At 34.3% G+C, this 22,829-nt stretch overlaps 3 protein-coding genes across 4 annotated transcripts; 2 read left to right on the top strand and 1 right to left on the bottom strand.

Moving 5' to 3' along the window:
* Positions 1-4,446: 4,446 nt before the first annotated feature.
* LOC106069458 (FACT complex subunit SSRP1-A-like) lies at positions 4,447-13,516 on the top strand. Its single transcript, XM_056005484.1, has 12 exons — positions 4,447-4,892; positions 8,995-9,287; positions 9,482-9,579; positions 9,986-10,107; positions 10,204-10,314; positions 10,516-10,595; positions 11,076-11,199; positions 11,306-11,423; positions 11,581-11,630; positions 11,747-11,852; positions 11,973-12,194; positions 13,005-13,516. Exons 2-12 carry the CDS (start codon positions 9,004-9,006, stop codon positions 13,214-13,216), a joined length of 1,527 nt encoding a protein of 508 aa, XP_055861459.1. The 5' UTR covers positions 4,447-4,892; positions 8,995-9,003; the 3' UTR covers positions 13,217-13,516.
* On the top strand, positions 6,169-7,059 carry LOC106069448 (piggyBac transposable element-derived protein 4-like). Its single transcript, XM_013229105.2, has one exon. The coding sequence runs from the start codon at positions 6,169-6,171 to the stop codon at positions 7,057-7,059; it is 891 nt and encodes a 296-aa protein (XP_013084559.2).
* Positions 13,517-14,494: 978 nt separating the features above from the next.
* On the bottom strand, positions 14,495-22,790 carry LOC106069460 (protein PBDC1-like). Of its 2 annotated transcripts, XM_056005516.1 has the most exons (6): positions 22,530-22,790; positions 17,677-17,739; positions 17,275-17,334; positions 16,678-16,818; positions 16,261-16,372; positions 14,495-15,069 (listed from the first exon to the last, which is right to left on the bottom strand). In XM_056005516.1, exons 1-6 carry the CDS (start codon positions 22,551-22,553, stop codon positions 14,957-14,959), a joined length of 513 nt encoding a protein of 170 aa, XP_055861491.1. In that variant the 5' UTR covers positions 22,554-22,790; the 3' UTR covers positions 14,495-14,956. The 2 variants fall into 2 exon arrangements, with proteins under 2 accessions (XP_055861491.1, XP_055861499.1); XM_056005524.1 differs by lacking the exon at positions 22,530-22,790 and having other exon boundaries at positions 17,604-17,718.
* Between the last annotated feature and the right edge of the window lie 39 nt (positions 22,791-22,829).

The following is a 22,829-nucleotide window of genomic DNA, read 5'->3' as shown; positions in this document are numbered from 1 at the left end:
CAGCCCGCGAAAATTCAAGACCAGGAGAGTCGGCACTTACGGAAAAACCCATGGAATCCCAGCGCGCCGCTTTTTTTTTTTTCTTTTTAAAGTTTTCAAAATACCCCCCCCCCCCAGTTTTCAAAGTATAATGGAATCATTAGAATTTAAATAAAATATTTAAGTAATTTTTTTTATTATTAATCCAAAAATATATTTTAAAAAAGGGTGTACAAATTGCAAAATTAGTTCGGTTAAGATAAGGAGGGTGTAGGCCTAACATATGTACATTTGCACACTAGCGCGTCAGTGCAACACCGCTTGTGTTTATGTAATAAATGGAGTTCCTAATATGTCTTCCCTCTTAAACACTAGTTTGTTATTTGTGTAACACAAATATTCTACATGGTGTCAGAGTAAAACTTAAAAAGCTGTCCATACAAAGGTTTTTATTAATCTAATAATGGCTTCTTTTTATTTTGAGCAACCAATCTTGAATTGGAATGCTAAAGATCTATATCAAGAGTTTTTAAGATTTCAACAGCAGGTGAGCTTTTGTTTCAAAGGACCGTTAGCTGGTGCCGATAGTAAACAAAAAGCCGGATGGCTGGGAATGTGGATAGGTCAACAAGCCCGTGAGGTTTACAAAACTCTAAATATTAATGATAGTGAAGAGGGAGATCCGCAATTGCTATTAAAGAAAATAGAAGACTACATAAGGCCAAGACAAAATAAAAGAGTACCTAGATTTAGAGCACATCAGAGAAAGCAGGAAGAAGGAGAAAATTTGATAACTTTGTTAAAGACCTAAAGCTTCTCATTATGGACTGTGAGTATGACAACCCAGATGATATGCTTATTGATTTGATCATTAGTGGAGTCATACACGAAAAGGTACAATTAAGACTACTTGACAAGGGACAGAAGTTGACCCTTAGCAAGGCTATAGAAATTGGACAACAATATGAGATGTCGCAAAGCCAAGTGAAAATGTTTAGGGGCCAAGAAGTTCTAACAATCAAGAGACAGTCACACAATGTACTCAAGCAGAAGTCTAAAGACAACTCAGATAAATTATGTAGTAAATGCGGCAAGAACCACGAAAAGGGAAAATGTCCAGCAATAGGAACCACATGCAATTTCTGCAAGAAGAAAAACCACTGGTTTCAAATGTGCAGAAAAAGACGCAACGTTAATCTGGTAGAAGATGACAGCCACAGTGATGAAAATATGGTACCTATTAGCACTGCAAGTAGCCAGTATAAAAAGGGTAAATATGAGAACGTCAACGTCATTGAAGACAAGTGGACTGTTCTTCTTCTTCTTCTTGAAACTGTCAGGTAGAGTTGATCCTTCGGCTCTTGGAACTCTAGGCCAGCTAAAGTGAACAAGAGCTCTCTTTCACCGGCCTGAATGAGAACAGTGTACACTGTTCTGTCTGGCGGGTGGGTCAGACTCGTAGCAAGAGGCTGCGTGCATTAAGACCCCCGCCATTTTCCTTTTCTATACCAGGCTAACCGTGCAGGACACGCCATTTATGTAACAGCCCCTTGAGGAACAGCGCCTGGATTGTGACAAGGTTGTGGGAGCTTTTTTACAACTCCGCGCAGTGCAATGAGGATGCTCTCGCACCCCTTTAGGCACCCCCACGGGAGTCTTGTTTTGCTACCCTTTAGCCTAATCGTTTCCTCCTACGATCGTTTCCACCCGTGCGCCACTATGAGGCAGGGTAGCATGCCCGGGCAAGTGGACTGTAAAAATAGTAGTACATGGTAAGACATTAATTTTTCGTAAAAACTTAAAGAAATGCAAGCTGATGGATTCATTACTCCAGTACATGAACCTACTGAATGGCTTAGCTCCATTGTTGTTTCGTTCAGGAATGACAAAGTTAGAATATGTATTGATCCAAAAGATCTCAATAAAGCAATCAGAAGGGAACATCACCCGATGAAAACTATTGAAGATGTGATCACTAATATTCCAGATTCGAAGATATTCTCAGTTCTCGATGCCAAGTCAGGGTTTATGCAAATAAAACTTGAAAGAGAATCTTCATTTCTCACAACTTTCAACACACCTCTGGGAAGATAAAGATGGTTACGATTACCTTTTGGAATCAAATCAGCGCCAGAAATTTACCAAAGAATTATGGATGAAATGCTTCAAGGTATTGAAGGAGCATATGTCATCATAGACGACATTCTAATAGCTGGTAGAGATGTTGAGCATCATGATCACATTTTGAAACAAGTCATGCAAAGAGCAACGGAGTACAATCTAAAGCTGAACTATGACAAGTGCAAGATAAGGCAAAACAGAGTACCTTATATTGGCCATATCTTGTCAGAGAAAGGTTTAGAACCAGATCCAGCAAAGATAAAGGCAATTATTGACATGCCAGCTCCTCAAGACAAAGATGGAATCAGAAGATTTCTAGGTTTAATTCAGTACCTAGCAAAATTCATTCCTAATCTAAGTCAAGCAGATGCTCCAATACGAAAGCTTCTAAAAGATGATGTAGAATTTGAATGGAATCATGAACAAAACAAGAGTTTTGAAGAATTGAAACATCTTTGTACAAACCCTCCAGTTTTGGCATATTATGATGTCAACAAGAACGTAGAGATAGAATGTGATGCAAGTAAAGATGAACTGGGAGCAGTATTACTCCAGGAAGGTCGTATAATTGCATACGCATCAAGAGCTCTCACGGATGCAGAAACAAGATATGCTCAAATTGAGAAGGAAATGTTTTCAATTGTATAAAGTACAAGCTAATTTCACTGCTACATATTTGGTATAGAAGTAACAGTTTATAATGATCACAAACCTCTGGAGCAAATCTTCAAGAAACCTCTATTGTCAGCACCAATGAGAATACAGAAGATGCTAATAAGACTACAGTGGTATGATCTGAAAGTCTGTTACAGAAAAGGCAAGGAAATGTTTATCTCCGATACACTTTCTCGTGCACTTCTACCAAATACTGATACACAGACATGTAAATTTACAGATGATCTCTGTAAGTGATTCGAAATACAGTGAAATTAAAGACTGTAGCCTACAAGCAAGGAACTTTCAATGCTTCTGGAAGTAATTATGACTGGTTGGCCAGACACAAGAAGCGAGACTCCAACTGAAGTCAGGCCATATTGGAATTCAAGAGACCAGTTATCAACTTCGGATGGTATTATATACAAAGGTCTGAGAATAGTCATGCCATCAAGCTTACGTAAATACATGCTAAATCTGATTCACAAGTCTCACTTAGGATTAGTCAAGTATAAGCAGAGAGCCAGAGAAGTCATGTATTGGCCAGGCATGAATGCAGACTTTGAAGTGACAGTTAGGGATTGTAGCAGGTGTGATGAACATTAGAATCAAAATGTGTCAGAACCGCTAATACCTACCAAGACACCAGATCTCAAGGTGGTGAAACATTTTGACTCCGAGAAACAGTCTCAGAAACATTATTATGATAAGAGGAAAGGAGTTAAGAGTCACAATCCACTACAAGACGGAACGGCAGTCAGAATGCAACTTTATTCTAAGTGGAAACCAGGAACAGTAGTTTCGAAGCATTCTAAGCCTAGATCATATAATGTCAAAGTGGAAATAAGGTCCACAGAAGAAACAGAAAACACATCAGAAAGTCTTCTGAGAAAGCAAACAGATTTGACAATTATAATTATGACTTTCCAGATGACATCTCAGAACATCTAGAACCACAATATCTAGAGAGTCCAAGATTACAAACTACGCTAGATTTAGAGTAGCCACTACACACTGCTTCTTCTAACATCTCTAGACCACATGATTCATGAACCTTACGTAACAGGCTGCCTGGTCGTGCGGTTTGCACGCTGGACTGTCGTTCGGATTTATCGACGGTCGAGGGTTCAAACCCTGCCCGCTCCCATCCCCCGTCGTCCTGCGGGAGGTTTGGACTAGGAAGTAAACTATCTTCAACTCTGAAGGAACATCCGAATTATGTAAAACATTTTACAAACTAACACTCTCAGCAGTTAACAAACCCAAGAGACTTGATTTGTGATTGACTGAATTGACTTTTTAGTTAACTAGTTTGTTAGTTATTCTGATAAATAGATTTTCTGAATTAAAGAAGAGAGATGTAACATATGTACATTTGCACACTAGCGCGTCAGTGCAACACCGCTTGTGTTTACGTAATAAATGGAGTTCCTAATATGTCTTCACTCTTAAACACTAGTTTGTTATTTGTGTAATACAAATATTCTACAGAGGGTTCGTTCGGTTCGTACCGAGCAATTTCAAAGTTCGGGTTCGGTTCGGTCATAAGTGAGGTTCGGTTCGTTCGGTTCGGGTTCGGTTCGTTTACCATTTCTAGTCTGAAAGGGGAACTTTACTACTGAATGAGAGAAAAAAAATATAGGTATCTACACTAAGGGAGGCCACTATTGTTACCTGTTAGTAATACTTCCGCAAAATCTATCAACAAAAAATATTAAAAAATGTCAAAACGACAAGGCCAGATCTATAAATTTAATAGAGATCTAAATCTATTTTAGAGATAGATAGATCTATCTAGGGCCTAGGGTTGTAGATCTACATCTAGGACTTTAAACGAAAAAATAAGTCAAGTCTTCTAGACTCTACTCAAGATTAGTCTAGATCTAGATCTGGATTTCTATAAATTATAAATAATAATGAAAAAATATATAAATTTATAAATGTCTTATAATAGTGTTATAGTCTACTCTTTCTTATAACTTTCTACTGAGACTACGCACAATGACTACTGTCTAATTAATCAATTCTTATCTTTATAATTATACTTTACTATTTGAGCTTGCTGAGTTGCTCTCTCTTGAGTCTTGCAATTGACTGAATTCAATTCAATCAATTGTGACTTGTCTTGTGAGTCTTGTGTAAGTTTTAAGTTGCTTCAAGATCTGATATATAAAGATTTATATAGAAATAGATTTATAGAATATAGATCTCTATATATTGACTCTATAAAAAAAAGTATAATGAGTCTATACTATAAAGTGACTAAAGTCTATATTTAAATTATAAATTTAATGTATTAAAAAAATTCTTCAAGAATCTAGATTTATCCCGATCTAGTAATAGAGATCTATAAATTATAAATATTAAACAATAGAAATAATCTAAAAATCTAGAGAGAGTCAAATAGTCTTCTATATTCTATACTGACTATAGTTATATTATCTAAAGAGAGTCAAGTAGTTTATACTGACTATAGATATAATAATATTATCTATAGACTAGATAGATACTATATTACTATATAAAGCAGGGCCGGATTTAGGTATCATAGCATGTGGATGCCCCTACTACACTTTTTTGAAAGGTTTTTAAAATTTTTAAATTATAAAATCCACTTATTTATAAATCTAAAAGCACACACTATATTTAAAAAAAAATTATTTAACCTTTTGAACACGCCAGCCCGATTTATCGGTCTGCGCGTAAGAAATCCATGCCCCGCCAGACAGATATATCGGTCTCGCGCACCTTACCTTAAACCAACAGTCCGTAATTAAAAATGCGAAGAAAAAAAACACATCACGTAGGACTATTCGACTTATGGTAAATGACATTAATGGCTGCGTCCATGAGTGTTTTTTTTTTTTTTAAGTATTAAACTGATTTGCAAAATAAAAAGACAGTCTCTTGATTCAGGTAATTGTAACGCAAAAAGATTAACTCTGCATGAAGCAGTGAACTATATCCTCAATGATTCTGAGGATGATGAACTAGATCTAGAAAATGATTACAATGATAGTGAAATGGAGATTGACTCCGACGATCATCTAGATCTAGACGAAATCAGTACAGTAAATGAAAACACTAGATCTACATCATCTACACCTGTACCAGCACCAGGTCCATCGAAGGAAAGTGGGCGTGGGAAGGGGCGTTGCCCCCAAAATGTTTCTTCTACATCTAAATTTGATTCTGGCTGGTCAGAATTGAACACATTTATCACTCAGCCTAGATCTAGTAATAGAACATTCACAGAAATAGCTGGTGCTAAAAACATGCCTAGGCATATTTCAGCTCAAAGCACAGCTATTGATTTTCTAGACCTGTTTCTAGATGACAATTTTTGGGAAACATTTTGTGAGGAAACAAACAGACGTGCTTCTCAGGAAAATCAACAAAAGCCAAACAGTTATTATGCTAACTGTCCCAGAGCTCAAGGCTTTTTTTGGATTGCGACTTCAAATGGAGCAGTGCATAAAACCAAGGTACGAAGACTACTGGGCTAGTTCCAGCAAATCCTTTGTTTCTGAAACGCCTGGTTTCCGCAGTGTCATGCAGAGAGATCGCTTTCTGTCTATATGGACACATCTTCATTTTGTTAATGAGCTGAATCCTACTGTAGATAAAACAGACAAAATCTACAAAGTTAGACCAATGCTGGACATGCTGCTTACAAAATGTCCACACTTTTATTCACCATCCCAATGTCACAGCTTGGAAGAAGGAATGATTCCTTGCAAAGGCCGACTTGCTATAAAGCAGTACATAAAATCAAAACTCATCAAATGGGGAATCAAAGCCTATATGGCTTGTGACTCAAACACAGGTTATATAATGAACTTGGAAATTTACACCGGCAAAACTGACAATGTCATTCCAGAGCTTGGTTTCGTTGGCAGCGTTGTTGTACGACTTTTAGCAACAGGCCACTTGACAAATAAAAACCATATTGTATATATGGACAGGTTCTACAACAGTGTCCCACTGTTTGACACTTTATTCAATGTTTATGGAACATTTGCTGTTGGAACTGCTATGACAAATAGAAAATTTTACCCCAAAGAACTGACAAAGATGAAGAAAATGCAGAGAGGTCAGTCTGAATTTATCTGTCATGGAAATATTACATGCCTAGTTTGGATGGACCAAAGACCCATTCATTTTATTTCTTCATATCACAATCCAACACACAAGGGCGGCACCCATAAAAGAAGAAATAAGGATGGGACAACTGTGGATGTGCCAACACCACAGCTCTGCATTGACTACACCAAATACATGAGTGGTTGTGATGTTAACGACTAGGTTTGTCGCCTCAACAAAACACGTCGTCATTACCGTTGGCCTCGGCGTCTAATTGTAAAATTTTTTTTGTGGGCTTGCAACAATGCATACATTCTTATGGAACAATTCAGTCCCCACAAACAACCAGGCAAAAGATATAGAACATTCTCAATGTTCATGGATGACATTTGTTTGTCACTTATTGGGGATACAAGAGTTGAAGCAAAAAAGGCTCTACTCTCTGTTGACACACATGTGAAACTACAAAATGTTGGTTTACACCATCCTCAATTTTCCCCAACAGCTACTGGAAATAATTGATGTGTAGTTTGTGCTTACAAATTCAATAAACATGTAAAGCAGTTTCCAGACATGGATTATAATAGCAGGCCTGTCAAGAAAATCAAAACTAAATTTTGGTGCAAACTTTGCCAAATGTACTTGTGTATAAAGGAGGGGTCTACATGCTGGGAAGACTGGCATATCAAGAAAGAATATTGGAGATAAACATACTAATATATTTTTCTCAAAATAAAATATTTCTCTTTAAATTTTTAATACCAGTAGTTTGTTTTTGTGCATGTTTGTGTTAAGTGTAATTTTTCCTCAGGAGCCTAGGGGAACAGGAAAATAAGGGCAGGGAACTGAGGGTTCAAATGGTTAATATGCATATTTTCCATATATTTTAGTAACTTAAAATGTAAATTTTTAGGGTTTACGAAATGTAGTGAATGCAGAGCTACTGTTGTATTTTACAAGCACACGCTTTAAATTTTTAACAATGACAATATTGCCAACTGCAAGTTTTAAAGTATTGTGTCTTAAAATGCGAAAAGACTAAAAAAACTAATGGGTGAAGGGTTTAGGTTACTTAAACATTATAATATTGTTGAAAAAAATTGTCAGCCTTTTAGAAAAATTGTTTAAATAATAATGGTATTTGTCATTTACAAGGTAGTGATTGAAAGTAGAAAAATTAATTAGCATTTCTCTTTGATACCCAGCCGTCCACAGGACAGATGATGTAAAGGTCATATAAGGTGTGTGTGATCAACACTATGACCAACAGCTTCTTTTTCCTCCCAGTTAATGTCTGGTTTCCATAATAGTCTAGTTTTAGTAAACAATATATCTTATGGTCTATCTCTATCATTGATTTATAGACTCCACAATTTTAGTAGCTCTTTTCTTTTAATATTTTTTCAACAGTGCTCAATTTCCTTTAGTATTGAATCACAAATACTGAAATTTCAATTTGTAACCATATTATTCATTCAGTTCCTCTGATTTTATTATTGATATAAAAAAATTTCAGACATACCTTTAGATTTTAGATTCTTATTCCTAGCAGGGTTCAAACTTAGACTATTGAGATGACATATGACAGGGCAGCAACCATGAGCATAATTAATTAGTCTTTTTACTCTATTTCTTAATTTTTATTATGTCACATAACAACTGTAATAAAATAACACCAATAGAACTGACCATTTCTTGGTTTTATTCAACAACATTTATCTCAACAGTAAAAACATGCACACAGCGGACACATATCTCATATGACTTGTTTACAGTGCACACACTATAGACATGACCTTCTGATGCACACAGAAAAAAAAAACTTGATTGCATACAATAACATAAACATTTTTTTAATGATCTTGCTATTTTAGGTTTTTGGCACATTGGTACAATTTAGGCCATGTTGTGCCCATAATCCCTTACTTCCCCTCTATATAAAGAGCTAATTGTTATACAGCTAAGTTGTTAAAAATAAGGTCCATTCATAGCTCAATAGAAAACATTTAGATATGATTTAATAATTTTTGTTATAAATCAAACTTGATAGAAAACATTTAGTTATGATTTAATAATTTTTTGTTATAAATCAAACTTGTTAACTTACAATGTACTGTATACCTCGTTGATATTTTAATGTTTGAATTTTCTTTTCAGGTTTAAAAAATGGACAATGATCTGCTGACAGAAGTCTCTTCGGCAGAATTGTCTTTGATGAGTAACAATGTAGATGAATCTTCAGATGTGGTAGGTCTCCATGTTCTCACGACAGATTTTGTCCATGACCCAGATAATGTCATGGGTGAACTGACTGCTGATGAGTGTAGTAGAAACACCATTTCAAATCTTACATCAGGCATTCAGGGATCAGTTATTGATAAAGATGGAGAAATTACTCTGAATTCCACTTTCATTCCTGAAAATGCTGTTTTGATGGAAACTCCAAGAGGGTAATATATTGTTTCTAAAAATTTAGGCTATACATTGTAGGTCTAAGGATTTGTGAAGGTGGTATTATGTCTGTTTCAACACATAAGAAAGAAATTCTTGGATGACATAACTTTGCATTGGCATACATTGTTAATCCCCTTCTAGTTTGTTTTTTTTAACTAAACACGTAAACACATTTTCAATTCTACTTTAGTTTAATGCTGACAGTACCTGAAAACATGGCTGGAATAACCTATTGTGATGACTCATCCCCAAATGAATCAACTCCGCATGTACTCTCCTGCATTCCTGGTTTGTATAACAAATACTTTTTTTTATATAGCTTGACTTAGACTTCAAAAATATGCTCACTAGAATATTATGGAAACAATTTTTTTAATCATAAAATAAAAACCTATCCAGAAACAGAATTATTTTTTTTTACATAATAATGCGTCCAAACTTGAAAGATGAAAATGCTTTTTTTCAATGTTTTATTTTTTAAAATGATAGGGTTACTTATATTTGCATCCTTATAAAATGTTCACCTCAAAAACAAATTTAAGATTTGTAAACTATCTTATTTTATATATTTATATTCTATTTATATTTTTTGAAGTAAGGGCTAAGATGTTATGTATGTGTTTTTAAATAAATTCCATAGTAAATAGATCTAAATATCAGCTATTAAAAATATTATTTCCATTCATTTCTTTAGTCTCCTTATTTAGTACGTGTGATCATTCTGTGGATGTAGATGGTACCAATGTGTATGATGGAGAAGTCTCTAATGAATCACAACTGGTAGATGAATCAGAAGAATTAGCCAAACATCTGCAGGTAGAGTTGTTTTCATAATGAAATAAACAGCCTCTTTTTTGTTTATAAAGACATTTTTTTTTTCAAAAATATTTTAAACTAAATAAATATATACAGGCTGAAGGTGTACAAATTCAATTAGGTGAAGCTAATGGGGAATCAACAGATGCTAAAGCATTACAACAGACAGTTCTAGTCAGTGAAGAGACAACAGAAGTTTGTGTAACTGTAAGTCTACATCAAACAAAAATATTTTTTTTTGTTGTACATTTTTGTTTGCTATATATTTGAGACATGGCACAGGAATCAGTACTTAAATAACTTAATATAGTAAGCTTTTCTTATAATTTTTAAGCCTTTAGGCATTTCTTTTGCATTCTTGTACATTTAAAGGAAAGCTTAAATAAATGTGTATTTTCTTTTTTTTAGAAAAGAAAAGGTGGATGGCCTAAAGGTAAAAGACGAAAAATAAAGCCAACAGTTCTGGGACCTAGAGCACCAGTCACTGGGTAATAAACTATTTTGGTAAACAATGTGTTGATAAGACTAATTATGTAGAACAGAGGATTTATTTTAATCAAATAATTTTAGTTTATCACAGGAAATAGTTTTTGGGCGATTCTTATAAAAATGGTTTTAGATAAACACCTGTTTTTTTTTATTCCTTTATTTTTTATTGATTTGAAATTCAAGATGAGGCACAGTGCTTATCATACTCTGCAAGTAGACTGGATGAGGTTATCACAGCTTCACTTTAAAATTTGTTTGAAATTTTAATTTTTTTTTCTAGTGCTCCTCTGATATCCTTTCAATTTAGTTTATCTCAATATTTTTTCCCTGCTTTGTAATGTTAAGCTCAAGTTAATTAATGAATTGGCTTATTATGTCAACATGTCAAATTGTTGGCTTTAAAAAATAACTATGTTCAAGGACTGTGTTGCAGTTACGTTTGGTTTGCCTCTAAGAAATTCTGAATGAATGTGTTTCAGCTATGTTTTGTATGCCATGGACAGAAGGAAAGAGATAAAAGAAAGTCACCCAGACATAACATTTCCAGAAGTAACTAAAATTTTAGGCCAAGAATGGAGCTCCATGGCCTCTGAAATCAAAGAGGTGAGTTTTCTGCATGCCTTTGTTGTACTTGAAGAATCATATACTAAAACCTCTGATTTTAAGCAGTCATCTCATGGTGATTTAAATTTACCAATTTGTGGTTCAGAAATATTTAGCAGCGGCTGAGGAAGACAAGAAACGCTACAGAGAAGAACTCAAGGCATTTAAATCTTCAGAAACATACCAGGAGACGGTGGGGAAGAAAATAATGCTTGCAAATGAAGGTAATTCAAATATATAGATGTCAAGCCTTATTAAGTTATAACATAGAATATTGTATGGTGGCTAAGCTTCTTTTACACAAGAGAGGTTAATTAGACAGCGACTAGATTTCATAGCATTCTTCCAAATAATATTTACACGTTTATTTTTGTTCTTTAGGTGATATGTCATCACTTCAGGAATCAACAGACATATTAAACTGTGATGAGGTAAAACTATTTTAATCCAATGGCTAAATAGGTTTATGACCCAAAGTGTTTTCAAAAGTTTTTTTTATTACTATTGCTATCATAAAATCAATTAAATGTCATCCATTACACTACAGGACATTTCTAATGAACTCTACTGTAAAGTCTGTCAAGTCTATTTTAGCAATTTGCACAACAAACGAGAGCACATGTACGGAAAAGCTCATATACAGAATATGGCTGGTAAATAATTTAGAATATGTTTTCTTTTGCCTAGAAATTCACCTATTATATCTATAAATTTTGTTTATATAACTTTATATTTGTTTGTCTTATGGTCCACATCACAATGTCTTTGACCAGGTGAGGTGGAAAAAGAGTTATTGCGGCAACAAAGAGAAGACCAAGCATTTTTAGATGGTTCTTTAGTAGTATCAGAAGAAATGTCTCAAGATGGATATGCCTCAGCACTTCGAGGAAATGGCCATTCCTGTGGCAGTAGTACTTGTAGTAATACAAGTTGTTTGGCTACTGGTCCAGTGGACATACATGGTTTCATGATGGACTTTATCCAAAAGAATTATGGTATTTTTTTGTAATTATATAAATTTTATTTTACCCTGTTTTCTGTTGTATTTTTTATATTTTTGTATAAATGTCACCTAGGTCAAGTTTTAACAATTTTATAACAATTTCATTTTTTTCCTAAGGTAAGAAGGAATAAGCTTAATTAGACTTGATCATTTGACAGCATGTTACATGTAATGAGGCATTAATATAGAAAGATTGATTTTTAACCATTAAAAGTCATTTAGAAAATTAGTGTGCATTAATATTAGATAAGTAAATTAACTAAAATATTATATAATTGGAAAATTAAGAAGAATGTAAAGTCTAATTCTAATAAGCCAATTAAAAAAAAGTTTCTTCTTATGTAATACCCAAGGTGTGATTGGGCACCATGTTTTCCTTATGAATCCTCAAGCAGAGTCCTCTCTCCTTTGCCAAAGCTCAAAATAGGCACAGAGTTACACTTATTTACACCTAGTCTATAATCTACATTCTTAGCTAGAAAAATATTAGATAGTCATTTAAATCTTTTTTTAAATGAAACTATTTATATATACATAGATTCAGAAAATGAAGCTCATGATCATGATGTAATTGAACATCTTACAAAACTCTCTTGGTTATAGATTTTGACATTTTGGTGAGCTGTAGTTGATGCACTGAACCACTATATTCACAACACGGAGTGACACGCTACTAGCCAGATCTATTTTTCTTTAAAGATTTATTTTAAATGTCTTTTCATAATTTGTTTTATCCTTTGCAAATACAAAAGGTATTTATTTCGATTTTACATTTTAAAAGTTTTTTTCTTTGTTTCTCTAGAACGTGAACAGGAAATATCAGTCCTAAAAAAGTGTTTGAATAAAGCACTACAAAGCAATGTGAACATGTGCAATGAAATTCAAGCACTTCAAGAATATCAGAACAAATTGGAAGAGGAAATCAAAGCATTAACGGCAACTACTTCTGCTCTCATAGTTCAAAGTGATGCTCTTAAAATGGTTCCAACTCTGTTTGGCATCATTAATTTATGACCTTGGTTTTTTACTATTTTTTTTTATGAATTTGTTTTTTACACATTGAGCTTATTGCTTGCCTCTTCTTAAGGATAAATGTTACTTCAGTGATGTGTTGTTTTTTTCTCTTTATTTTAAATTATAAATGTGTATGTTTGTGGCGGTCACTAATGAGAATGTAAAAATGTAAGATAACTATAATTTAATATACCAGGTTTTGTATCATTGTTTGAGAATTTAATGTTAAACATTGTGACAAAAATAAACTTTAATTTTGCAATTCTAAATACTGAAATAAATTATATTATTCACAGATAAGTTTTTACATTTTGTATGACTTAAGTGAAGTTTAGTTGAATTACTTTTTTTTGGTGTAACTGGGAAAGAAGCTATTAATAATACCCCAGTTTAAAAGAAGTTTTTTTAATATGGAGTAAGTGTACAGTCCAGTTTCCTCTATTCACAAAGCTTTTCTGAAGGAAGTTTTTGAAATGGCATGTCAAATGTGAACTGTGCTGTAGAGTCATCACTTCCAGGATCTATGCTCTTTCAATGATTTGGCACTCACTTTATTATGGGGTTTCCTAAGTTACAGCCTCTATCAAAAAGCATCTTAGACTTTAATCAATTAAATAATTAAAACACCCAAAGGTGAAAATGGCCACAAAGGTGAAGAGTTGCATTATGGAGGCTGACAATGCCATTTCTCTTGAGTGGTTTTGCATTATCAGTGGACAAGCTTTCATGTTTTCACCTATTATTTTAAACTGGTACCAAGCACTGCATTTATGTGTATCACACAAGAAAGTAAGGAGTAAGCTTTATAAAGTACAAGCTTAACCCTGCTTACCACCATGGTATGGAAAATCCATGAAATCCTTAAGTTTGATATTAAAATAAAATAAAAAACAACAAAATGTACAACAGATATTAAAACCCACTCATAAACAAATAAAGTACTATTGGAAATTGTTTATTTATTAAATGACATCATATTTGTGGCTATTGGAACAATATTTACATGTCCATAAATTGCTTTTAACTTTGAGAAATTATTAAGCTTATCAATTTTAAAATTCCTGCTTTTAATATTCTTTGAAATGACCACTAGGCACAAGAAAAGAAATTCTAAAAAGTACAATAATAATGAATACTAAATACAATGCACTGTTGTTAAAATTAGTTTCTATATAGTTGAATAAATAGAATGACATTGAAATAATTTACTATTATTCTTTAATTAGGGTCACTGTTTTAATAAATGCAAAACTTTGTCACCATAAATTATTTTTTAAAAACTTGTATATGCACCTGTCAACCCAGCTTCTCTTTAATAGTTTCATTGCCTTTTAACCCCCAAAGCAGGGTTTCATTATTATTCCATCAAATGATGAAATAGGATTGCATTTTCAAATTTGACTCTTATTTAATCACCTGCTTATCTTATGCAAGGTGGCAACAAAAAGGAAATTTAATTGAAGCATAAGAATAATGTACAGCAGATTTCAAAACGCTGGAGATTTTATCTCATAGATCAAATAATAATATAATCAAGTGCAAAGCGTATCAAATCTCCATAATTCAGGTAGAAATAAAATATTTTCATTTAGTTTATTCAAATCATAAGAAATAAAAATAGTCATTTGATTTTAAAGAACAAAAAGCAACTTTTTAAAAACATTTACTTCCAGCATCAAGCAACACATTTATTCACTACACTCACTAAGCTGTATACAAAGTTCATGAAGCCAATGTCTGCTATGTTGAGTTATTTTGTAGTTTTTTCAGTTCTTGTTTTTTATTGTACAAGCAGCTGTTATGACCTTCTCTGTTTCTTGCTATTTCTATGGCTAAAAATTGTGTCCTGACACCTAAACAGATATAAACAATTAACAAATATATCACTTCAAATTATAAAGAATATTTTTTTTATACTACCGAATAATACTACTATATTGTTATAAACCTGGCGGTAGCACAAATGGGGGTAGTGGTGTGAGTGTAGTCAGACGACGCAAATTGACCCAGGCCAGCGCTAGACGAGCCGTCAACCGTGACGAGTTACGACGGTCAGCTGAGACGAGTGTCAACATGACGGTTCGGGAAGGAGCGGCGTCATGAACAGAGCTCAGGAGCGTCACGTGGGATGTAGTCATGTGACAAAGCTAGAAACGTCTAGCGAAGTTCCGTCTGGTTCTAGAAGGCCATTAAGGACCCTATATAAAGAGCGGAGGTGTCGCAGTCAAGTCAGTTCACGACAGGGGTTCAGAGCCCGGTTCACTACAGTCCGGTCGACTACAGCACAGTTCAGTGTGGTTCAGCGGTGTGGTTCTGTACGGAGCATTACGACGGTTCAGTGTGGATTACTATCAAGTACAGTTGAGACGAACAGCATCTTGATCTTGGTCTGTGATCGAGTTCGACACAACGAGCTCAGTGTGTGAAGTCAGTCCTGAACTGAAAGAGACGGAGAGGCCAGTGCAAGAGTTGATACGGTGGTACAGTGTTATCGGAGAGATATTTGTACAGTGTACATGTTGCCAATTGTACACAATTGGCTGTTATTTATTCAACTATTAAAGTGTTACGTTACTTTGGAGCCCTGAGTTGTCAAGTTCTTTAAGTTGGTGGTGTAAGGTGCAGTTTGCAGAGAGCCTGGATAGTGAGATTCGTAACAATATAATAAAAAAATAAAGATGAATTGTCAGGACTTGAATGTGTTTGTTGTCTGATACTATTGAATTGACTTGATCTAATAAGGTTACTGACTTAGGTTACTAGACAATTATTACTTAATATTCATTAGGAGTTTGACTCATTTAAGGGACAAATGAATGTGTTTTACTTGATTACGACATGTGAAGACTTCAACTATGTTTATTACCATAATGGGATAGTTGTCATGTCTCTAATCTGCAAGGCTACATCTCTACTTTTTACAGTCACTAAATACAATGCACAATATTTATATATATAAAAACTAATATCATATAAGCTAAACTAAACCACTACTCTATCTATGCTTTATTTTAAAATACACAGTTTTAACAAGTTTAACTTACTGAATGTTGTTGTGTCTGGGTTGTAATCATCTTCACAGTTCAAACGTAATAATGTACCCATATTATAATCCTCAATTTCACCTTTAAATTTTTCACAAAAATTTCTCCATTTCTGTAAAGAAGGAATATAAAAATTCCTAATAAAAAAAATAATTTACAAAATCAAATAAAAAATGGTTAGTTTTCTTTTTTAATAGAAAAAAAATCTACTTAAATAACATATTTATAACTTAAAAGAAATAGATTTTTTGTCAAGCTCAATTTTGTTCTTATACTCAAATTTTAATTGTGAGATTTCAATCATTTTCTTTGAACATCAGACTATGTGTTTGCTTTTGTTTTTTTCCCAACAAGACCTTAATAATAATGAGATGTTGTCTTCTAACTAAACTAGTTGAGCTAATGAGAGAAACTTACTTCTTTAGCATCAGCAGATTTGAGCTGATCTTCAGTTAATTTAGCAACATCCAAATCTGGAAATTCTTCTCTAAACTGATGATAAAGTTTATCATCAATTCTTGTTAATCTTAAGCAAGTGGGATCAACAGATGAAATCAGCTGATAAAAAACAACATCAAATTAGAACAAAAAGTTAATACAAGAATGACTCTTTAATGCTTCTTGAATCAAAACAGTTTAAAAATTATTTTAAATGTACTGCATCAAAGTAATAAAGAATAAAAATATTGATTGATCAAAATTATAAGCAGGTATTCTTATTCTTTAGGCAGTAATCTTTCTGCTTTGCTGCACATATAAATTTATCTATTCTAATTTACTTTGATTAAATTTATTCTAATTTACACAATACATTGACAAAAACCTTATAGCACATAGTGCTACATTTTGAATTACTAAAAAAAAAGTGTTTTTTTCCCCCTCAATAAAAAAGAAGCATTGTTTCATTTAACATGCTAAAGACAGGTTTGGTAGGTATAACTTTTATCTATGTATCAATAAAATGTCAATAAGTTCCTTTACTTACATTATAATGTATAGTGTTCCTTTACTTACATTATAATGTATAGTGGCATGGTCCATTGCTTTTAAAGCCCACTGCATCTCTATTTGTGACTTAAAAAAAAAACAATTCACACAATTTTGTTCAATAATGATATTTTTAAACTTACTTAATTATATTTTCGCAATTGAAGAAATTTTTAGTATTTAAATTTTGGGGAATATAAATAAAGATACAGCAAAAGTAATAAAATTCAAGCTTTTATTTTTATTCCATTGGTTAAATTTCTTTGTTTAACTTGTTGATTGAAAATATTTGATGACAAATTATTAATCTCAACTTGGATTGTAAACATTATTTGCCATAAATTAATAAAACTTACAGTAATTTAAAGTTAGTCACAATTAAAACACACTGTTTCATTCAGCACATGATTAAAATGAAATTTCACATACATTATTTTCAAGTTCTTCTGGTCTAGACAGGGATGCTCCAATCTGCTGTAACTCTGCAGCATTCTAAAAAAAACAAATGTGTAAATGAACATTAGGATTAATTTTGTTTAAAACTTGAGTTTTATGGTAAAAGATAAGTTTAGCAAACTATTTCATTATTTACTACATATTTTGTTTTGTCTTTCTCTAGACAAAACGTTTAGGTTAAGTTTTAAATTATTACACAGTTGGCTTTTGTTTAATGGATTTAAGATAGCCATATATTTTGTTTCTATTTTTAAACCACGACCACCTTTTCACTTTTTAATTGGACTTAATTATCCACTATAGACCAAGTCAACATCTTTGTGCAGAGCGTAGCAAATGGATTCCAAAGGACCGAAAGCACATACGCAGTCTTCATTGACTTAAAACAGGCATATGATAAAGTATGGCGGCCTGGTTTGCTTCATAAGATAAGAGCCGTGGGGGTGTGGGGACGGATATATTACTGGATTAGAGACTTCCTACAAGAGCGTACAATAAGAACAAGGACGTATGGAGAAGTCTCAGGGGAAATGACCCTCGAGCACGGCCTCCCCCAGGGCTCCGTTCTGTCATGCGCCCTATTCACTGCCTTCATAAATGACCTACCGGCTCAGCTAAAATGCCAAAAGCTGCTATATGCTGATGATATTGTCCTTTGGAAATCTGGAAGGAGCACAACCTCTATACAAAAAGTGTTACAAAAAGATCTCCATACGCTCTGCTCATACACACAAAAATGGAGGCTAGAAATAAACACCTCCAAGACGGTCTATTCTCTGTTCACGCTCGGGACTGGCATTCTCGGGCAACCTTTCCGGCTCTTCCTCAACGGAGTGGCTCTCAGCATGGAAAAGCTACCCAAGTACCTTGGTGTAACTTTAGATCGCAAACTAAAAATGTGTGAGCACATCCAGGATGTTGTAAGAAAGGCATCATTGTGCGGAAGCTGGCACCCACGAAGTGGTGAGCCTGAGCAGACATGCTCCGATCCCTGTATTTAGGAGCAGTCCGATCACAGATAGACTACAGCCTACCTGCGCAAATTTATGGCTCTAGGACTGCTCTTGAACAACTTGATAAAATACAGTCCCAAGCGCTAAGATTTGTCTGTGGAACCTTCAGGACAAGTCCAGTAAATGCGGCTGAAATAATGGCTAATATAGGTCCACTAAACCTTAGGAGGGAAAGGTCAGTACTGACCTGCTATGAGCGGTATAAAAGGCTGGATGAATACCTCCCAGCTAGAAAACTAGTGGATGGTTGGAGATGCAGAAGACGTATCCAGATGCAGTCTTTTATGCATCATGCCACTAGACTATCTGATGAAGCTGGCCTCTCCACCAACCGACAAAACATTCAACGCTTTCATCCCTTTCCCCCTTGGTGTCGCCCAACGACCCCAGACATACGCTTGAAATTAGTAGACCCTAATGCCACTAAGCAAAGTCGTTCATCTAACGACCTTCAAATCCTAGCTCTGGAGACCATTAATACCTTCAAGCCCAGTGATATTTTTGCATACACTGATGGGTCGGCATCAATAGATTCTGGAAGAGCAGGCTATGGAGCCTACATCGACTTTCTTGGCTCTTACACAGTCAAAATCTTTGGACCATGTGGTAGTGTTTGCAGTTTTGATGCGGAGACCATGGCAGTCTGTGAAGCCTTAAAAGTCATTGACTCTCAGCTCGGCAAGGGACATTTCAGGGCAACACAGATTGTTGTGGTCACTGACTCAAAATCTGTACTACAGGCTTTGCAAAGCCTCGGACCATGGCCCCCCAATATCAACACTGTCATCATGGCTTCACATAACATTAAACAACGCTATGGCACCCCTGTAATAATGCAGTGGGTACCGAGTCACATAGGCGTGACTGGCAACACAACTGCAGACTCTTTGGCCCACCAGGGAGGGCAAATTCCACCCACTGAACAGACTGCAAGCTTTCATCAAGCCCTGGCTATAATACAAAAAACAGAAATGGAAAAGTGGTTTGAGTGCTGGGACAAGCAAGCTATTATAGCACAGTGCAGGACAGGCTACTGTCCTGTTGGGTCATATTTCTCGTGGCTATGGCCAAATTTTGATTCACGGTGCCCCTGCTGTGGAGAAGAAGAGGAAACCGTGCCTCATATTCTGTTTGACTGCCCCAGACTTGCTGATCTCCGTCTCAACAGGTCTGGGAAACCCAAAATTCTCGACCTGTATGGCGACATTTATGCACTACGCAAGACAGCAGAGTTTCTGTCCGGGGCTTTTGCAAGAGAGGATTTGAGCCTCTCAAGCCCTCACTCTAATGGAGTTTGATGATGATGATCTTCTTTTTTGAAGGAATTTCTGCAAAATTCATATGATAAAGCAGGATAGAAGCTTATAGGGCTTAAAATTCATAATTGATACAGTTTAAATGCATTTGATCCATTGCAAAGAAGTTGATTCCCTTGATTGACACCATTTGTCAATCTACTGATTCTACATATTATATTATCTTGTCTTACAAGTAAAAATTTGGTGTGGTTAAAAATAATAAAGGTTTTATTGAACTCAATAAATTAGACCTATCTAGAGCTTGATACAGATCTAGATCTGCTTGACTAAAGTAGTAAATATCTGACTATCTAGATCTAGTAAAAAGAAACTTGCACTAAAATGATAAGTTGCAGACTAGCTCTGTATAACTTTATAGATTGTTAATTTAAATACAATCATGTAATAAATATATTTTGCATCCAGTAGGTAATAAACTTCATACACTTTTGGTGAAAAAAAAAAGTAAAAATAAAAGCTTGAAATGGAATTAATTCAATTAATGTGATACTTCAGTGATTCACTTTGAGTTTTACCTCAATATGACAATATACTTCAAAACACTGTCTACTGTCTACAAAGTACAGTGACCAGTCACCAGTGGTATTGTCTGTCAGTCACTGTGAATAGTGTGATGTGCACAGTTGAGTTGTAAACAATTACAGACACTACATAGTGCATTCAATGCTGTACAAAGAGTCAAAGTACACAACTACTTCAACTAGTTAGATCTAGATCTAGTTATTATGTTAACTAATCTACAACTTTTTTATCATAATCATACATTTTTATAATTGTTACTGTGGATGAGTAACATGATTTGCATGCTCATATTAGGCTATGATATTATTATCTTATCTTATATCTAATAGATCTATTACAGACGTTTCTTCAAAAAAGAAGATTTAGATGATAACATTCTACACATTTCATGTTCGCGTGTCAATCTAGTCATGCATGTTAATCAATGACTTAAACTCTGCTAAGTTGTTGGTTTTCCAGGCTGATTCAGGCCTCAGGCCACTCGGGGACATAACCCATTCCCATGATTCCATTCTTTAATCAGTTTAGTATTTAAGTTTAGTTTAATGATACTTTGATGGCACTAGTCACTAGAGAAGAAGCCTAAGAAGGCCAAGAAGGAGCACTTGTACGAAATTGTTCTAGTGTACATGACATATTGTCAATAAAAAATAGACCTCTAAGGCTCTATGATACTCTATCAAATCAAGTGATCTATGACTATGTCTATATAATGAATATAATCTACTATAGATCTGGGCTCAAGAGTGTTACCGATGCCGTGGATCCGCTACAAACGTAGGTCTACTCCAAACTTTCGTAGGCCTACCTTCATCCTTGATCTATTCTATACTAAGACTAAGAACCTAGCCTAGATCTAGACTAGATGGTAGTAGATTCTATGTTATCGATCTAGATCTAGTCAATCTACATTGAATACATCATACTACAACTAAATTGGATCTAGAGTCTAGTAATGTAGAGAATCATGACTTAACGTAATGACTAGCTAGACTCTAGCTAGATCTATTCCTGTATAACAAGTTATCTCGATTCTAGATTCCAGATTAGATATCTACAATGTCACTCAATGTGTTTTGAATCGATAGCACTTCGATATTTTTTTTTCTATACAAATGAATACGGGAATCAGGGATTCAACATAGATCTAATTAATTTCTACTAATGAACTTACAAAAAAAAAAGTCACGTTGGTGTATCAGCTAACTGACGGTACCAACCTTGGTACCAACCCGCCACTCCCTCACTCTCGCGTTCTTCATTTCTAGACTAAATCTAATTGCTTTTAAGAACCAATCAACGTATAGATCTGGACACAATGTGTTCTTCCACCTTTTCTGTTCCCCCCCCCCAACAGGATGGCTTAGCGTGACCTCCGTGACCGCTCGTAAGCTAGTCAAGATAGGGGGGGGAAAGGATACGAAATGCATAACGCGATGGGTTAAATGCGTATTTGCTTACTGACTGTCAATTTTGGGAGATTTTGCGTAACGGTAGGCAGGTCTGGTCTATCATCATGTAATCATGTTTATTCTATATTATGTATAATATTTGTAAATTTGTGATGGTAATAGTTTAGATGCCCAGATTATCTTTACTGACATCAAGTGATCAAGTTTAGTTTTGTTTTTCTAATTGTAAATTATGGTTAGTTTAAGTTTAGAAGTAAGTGTTTTATGTTACACTACCCCAGCCCCAGCCCCAGTATGAGTATTAGTACTATTAGTAAGTATTACTCTAGATTTTATTTTTTCTATATAGAATAATATAATTATATATAGATCTAGAAATAATATAGATTTACTTTAGAACTATCTACATTCTAAATCCCTCTATTATGATTATGATGTGATTAATCATTATTTAATTGTAATGTAATAAATGAATTATTATCACATTATCATGATTATGATAATTATGATGACATTTGACATAAAATTATGATAAGATAAAAAAGTTTATTTTTACTTACCAAATTGGACATGGAAAACGCCATCTTTTAATGAGACGACTGGAAAACACAGGTTGTGATTTTCTTGTTCTCTAAATGCTCATTCAGTGCACATAGAAACAGTTGACAATAAACTATATTTATTAATATCTAGATCTAGATTCTATATTATATCAGGGCAAAGTTGTTGTTGATGAAGAGATTAAATTCGCACGTTATTGTTGTTTTTAATCACCTCGAGTTCATTTCCGTTTAACCTAGAATTAGATCCAAGTCATACAAATATATTGGTCTGTGCTGTGACTAAAAAAACAACAACTC

The sequence above is a fragment of the Biomphalaria glabrata genome, chromosome 1, assembly GCF_947242115.1.
Source record: "Biomphalaria glabrata chromosome 1, xgBioGlab47.1, whole genome shotgun sequence".
NCBI classification, from domain to species: domain Eukaryota; kingdom Metazoa; phylum Mollusca; class Gastropoda; family Planorbidae; genus Biomphalaria; species Biomphalaria glabrata.
This window is presented reverse-complemented; position numbering and strand designations above follow the sequence as displayed.